Raw genomic sequence first — 4,240 nt, forward strand, 5'->3', positions numbered from 1 at the left:
CCGTGTCCGAAGGAGAAACTGAGGCTCAGAATTTGGCCAAGTTGAGTCACTAGGCCAAGGTGGCACAGCTGGGCAGCAGCGGGACATGAAGCACACTTAAAATCAACCCCTTCAAGGGGTGCCTGGGTGGCTCAGTTGATTGGGCGTCTGACTTCAGCTTAGATCATGACCTCGCGGTTTGTGAGTTTGAACCCTGCATTGGGCTCTGTGCTGACAGCTCAGAGCCTGGAGCCTGCTTCAGATTCTGTGTCTCCCTCTCTCTCTGCCCTTCCCCTGTTCGTGTTCTCTCTCTCTCTCTCTCCCTCAAAAATGAATTAAAAAAAAATTTTTTTTATTAACCCTTTCAATATGGGGTTCTGCCCACTCCACCGACCTGCCCACTCGCCCTCCTCCTGGGCGCACCTTGACCAGAGCTCTGGATCTTAGCTTGCTGTCCCTGTGACCCTGGATGTCCTAGTCTAGTGTCTGGTGCTCTGAGATGGAGTCAGTTTGGGAAATGTGTGGGGCGGGGGGACTCTTTCCCCCGAGGCAGACAGAGGAGGTGTGAACTTTACTCCCCAAACCTGGCTCAGATCCAGAATTGTCAGCAGGGCCCCTGGGGCATCAGTCCCTCCCTGGCTCGGGGGTTCCCTGGGCCTCTTGCCTCCCACAGCTCATGGCTCCCCACCCTCCCTTCATACTGGGTGGGGCATGAGGACAGAACAGCTTCTTCTGACTGCTGCCCAAGCCTCAGTCCACTGTCAGCTTCCACGTTGTCTTAGAGTCACAAAAGTCCAAGAGGCTTCCTGGGAATGTGTCATCTTCCAGCGTGGAGTCACATGGGGGAGGGAGGCAGGGAGGGCAGGCTGGTGGGAGTTTAAATGGCTGGCTGGCTCCGAGCTTTGGTCAGTTCGGACAGCAGCACAGGTGGAGCTGCCTGAGAGCCTCTCCCGTTGCGCCGTCTGATTCCAGAAAGGATCCAGTGCAGCCCGGCGAGAAGCCCAGGATGTTCCTGAGGGCTGTGGTCCTGACCCTGGCCCTAGTGGCTGTCACCGGTGAGTAGGAGCTTCCTCTGGATGGGGCTCTTGGGCAGGACCCTCTGCCACATCGAGTGGGCAGGATGGAGAGTCTGAGGCCCAGGCAACAGGACGGTTCCAAATGCCTGTCATCCCCCAGTTGGACACAGAAGGCTGCCCACTTGCCACTCGGTTCACAGGAGGGCTGGCCTATTGAGAATGTTCTGCCCGCTGGCGTGAGTGCCAGCCCAGTTTCTAACTTCCCAGCTTCTAACTAGGGAAGCACAGAGGAGGAGATCAGCGGTCAGGCTCCCCCACCATCAGCTGGTCTGCAGCTCAGGGCTGGTGCAGAGGGGCAAGGAAGGAGATAGATCCTCATGAATCACTGTCTGCTTCCTGCCCAGGTGCCCGGGCTGAGGTCAGTCCCGACCAGGTGGCCACCGTGGTGTGGGACTACTTCAGTCAGCTGAGCAACAATGCCAAGGAAGCCGTGGAACATCTCCAGCAGTCTGAGCTCACCCAGCAGCTCAAGTAAGAAAGACACGACTTGCGGGGTGGGGCTTCTTAAAGGCCATGCAATGCGGCAGCCAAGGGCTGAGCTCAGAGGCAGGAGACCTGGGCTTAGGATGCCCACTGCCCTGCCACTAACTCACCCAGTGGCCCTGAGATCTCTGGATCTGGGATCCACATGCAGACAGGGGGTTGGACTGATAATCCCTAAGGAATCTTCTGCTTCAACCTTCTAGACTGTGCCAAATGGCCACGTCTTAGCATTGAGATGCATGGAAGAAAGGGAGGGAGGGAGATGTCACGGGAGCTGGGTCCTAACACATTCCAGAAAGACGGGCCCCTGGGACATCATGGGAAGGGACGTGGGGATATCTGGGGAGCCTGTGAGGACAGGCACGTGCAGGGAAACCAGTATTTTGAATCCGTAAAAGACACTGGAAGGGGTCCAGAGCCTAACATCCTATCAATGAATGTGATCTATGTCACAGTGCACCTGTGCTGGGAAGGACTTCAAAGTCTGCCCTTTCTAGTTCACAGATAGGGAGGGGAAAGCAAACCCCTGGAGGTCACATGATAGGTGGGTATTGTGACTCAAGGTCAGGGGGAGACTCAGAGATAAAAGGTAATAACTTAGTCTATTGCATCCACCCTCTCAAACCATGGTCTACCGCAGGGAAGGCCACAGAGCCGAGCTGGGTGAACTCAGTACCCTTGAACACTCATCTGTCTTAGGCAGGTATATAAGGAGACAAGGTCCTGGCACGGAATGCCAAGTGTAACGGTGGCCCTCTTGTGTCCTTCCTGTGTAGTGCCCTCTTCCAGGACAAGCTCGGGCAAGTGAACACCTATGCGGATAACCTGCAGAAGAAGCTCGTGCCCTTCGCCACTGAGCTGCACGAACGCCTGACCAAAGACTCCGAGAAGCTGAAGGAGGAGATTCGGAAGGAGCTGGAGGAGCTGCGGGCACGGCTGCTGCCCCACGCCAACGAGGTGAGCCAGAAAATCGGGGACAATGTGCGCGAGCTGCAGCAGCGCCTGGGGCCCTACGCGGACGAGCTGCGCACCCAGGTCAACACTCACGCCGAGCACCTGCGGCGCCACCTGACGTCCCACGCGCAGCGCATGGAGACCGTGCTGCGCGAGAACGTGGGCAACCTGCAGTCCTCACTGACGCCCTACGCAGATGAGTTCAAGGCCAAGATCGACCAGAACATAGAAGAGCTCAAGGGGCATCTCACGCCCTACGCCGATGAGCTCAAGGTCAAGATCGACCAGAACGTGGAAGAGCTGCGCCGCAGCCTGGCTCCCTACGCGCAGGACGTCCAGGAGAAGCTCAACCACCAGCTCGAGGGGCTGGCCTTCCAGATGAAGAAGAATGCCGAGGAGCTGAAGGCCAAGATCACGGCCAATGCCGAGGAGCTGCGGCAGAGGCTGGCGCCGGTGGCCGAGGACGTGCGCGGCAAGCTGAGGGACAACGCCAAGGGACTGCAGGAGTCGCTGGCCCAGCTCAACAGCCACCTGGACCGGCAGGTGGAGGAGTTCCGCCGCAACATGGGGCCCTACGGCGACACCTTCAACAGAGCCCTGGTGCAGCAGTTGGAGGAGCTCAGGCAGAAGCTGGGCCCCTACGCAGGCGGGATGGAAGACCACCTGAGCTTCCTGGAGAAGGACCTGAGAGACAAGGTCAACTCTTTCTTCAGCACCCTCAAGGAGAAGGAGAACCAGGACATGCCTCTGGCCCTCCCCGAGCAGGAGCAGGCGCCAGGCCCTTTGGAGAGCTGAGCTGTCCCTGGTGCTCCCCTGCTACCAGGAACACCTGCCCTGCCCGGCCACCGGTCTGTCTGTCTGTCCCAAGGCAGTTCTTGTACAAGCTTGAGGACACATGTCCAGTGGAAAAAGACACTACCTCTCGCTACTCAATAAAGCTGCTGAGAAACTAGTCCAGTCTGGTCGCAGCGTGTCTTCTCGGCGTTGTTGGGCCTGAGCTGGGCGAAAATCACGGCTTGGCAAAGCTTGGCAGGGGCCGGCAGGGGATACTTTGAGGGACACCAAGGGCTGGGGGGATGAGATTGCAGGAGGGGTGAGGGCAGGGAGTGCTGAGAGGGCTTTTGAGGGTGCTCTAAGGAGAGGTGGAAAAAGATGTCACACGTTATCCAAAGACGAAATATTCACTTAGCCGGCTCTACCCACCCTTTTCATACATGTTCTGACAATGGGGCTCACTCTCTCGTGAGTTCCCAAGTACAAGAAGAATGCTCTGATTTGGTTTGGGGAATCTATCTCTTTATGAGAGGATGTCCAAGATATTTTAAGCAAACGAAAGCCAGGTTCTGGATGTTATGCATTATACAACCCCGTTAAGAAACATATGTATATTTGTATGTGAATGTGTAAGGAGGTAAAAAAAAAAAAAGTCCGTTAACTCAACAGCTAGACCTCAAATTCTTCTCAGAGAGAGAATTGTATTTGGTACTCCATGCTGGCTGCTAAAGAGGAAACGTTAAGGAATAGGCTGGAAAGAAATGGATTCTGTGCATTCCCTGTACAGGCATTTGAGGCGGTGGTAAATAGTAGGAAAGGAAGGGAGGTTACAGAAGGGAAAATAGGGAATGAGGAATGTCTAGTGGCAGAAAGTTATAATACAGGCATTGCAATAAAGCTGAGACTCTGCGCTCCCTAGTGCTAGGTGCTTTTAAAAAACACAGTAGAGGGGTGCCTGGGTGGCTCAGTCAGTT

The 4,240-nt window shown here is 55.8% G+C and overlaps 1 protein-coding gene across 1 annotated transcript; it reads left to right on the forward strand.

The window, feature by feature from the left end:
- Positions 1-873: 873 nt before the first annotated feature.
- On the forward strand, positions 874-3,444 carry APOA4 (apolipoprotein A4). The gene is made up of 3 exons (XM_019469068.2): positions 874-1,034; positions 1,400-1,526; positions 2,315-3,444. The coding sequence occupies exons 1-3, from the start codon at positions 986-988 to the stop codon at positions 3,285-3,287; spliced, it is 1,149 nt and encodes a 382-aa protein (XP_019324613.2). The 5' UTR covers positions 874-985; the 3' UTR covers positions 3,288-3,444.
- Positions 3,445-4,240: the final 796 nt, after the last annotated feature.

Source organism: Panthera pardus, unplaced genomic scaffold (genome assembly GCF_024362965.1).
Source record: "Panthera pardus isolate Hobbes unplaced genomic scaffold, ASM2436296v1 HiC_scaffold_12, whole genome shotgun sequence".
Lineage (NCBI taxonomy): Eukaryota > Metazoa > Chordata > Mammalia > Carnivora > Felidae > Panthera > Panthera pardus.

Excerpts from the sequence above, each read along its gene's own strand:
- APOA4 (XM_019469068.2), top strand. The coding sequence starts at position 986 with ATGTTCCTGAGGGCTGTGGTCCTGACCCTGGCCCTAGTGGCTGTCACC. Across the intron at positions 1,035-1,399 it reads GGCCCTAGTGGCTGTCACCG|GTGCCCGGGCTGAGGTCAGT; the intron begins GTGAGTAGGAGC and ends CTTCCTGCCCAG. Across the intron at positions 1,527-2,314 it reads GAGCTCACCCAGCAGCTCAA|TGCCCTCTTCCAGGACAAGC; the intron begins GTAAGAAAGACA and ends CTTCCTGTGTAG.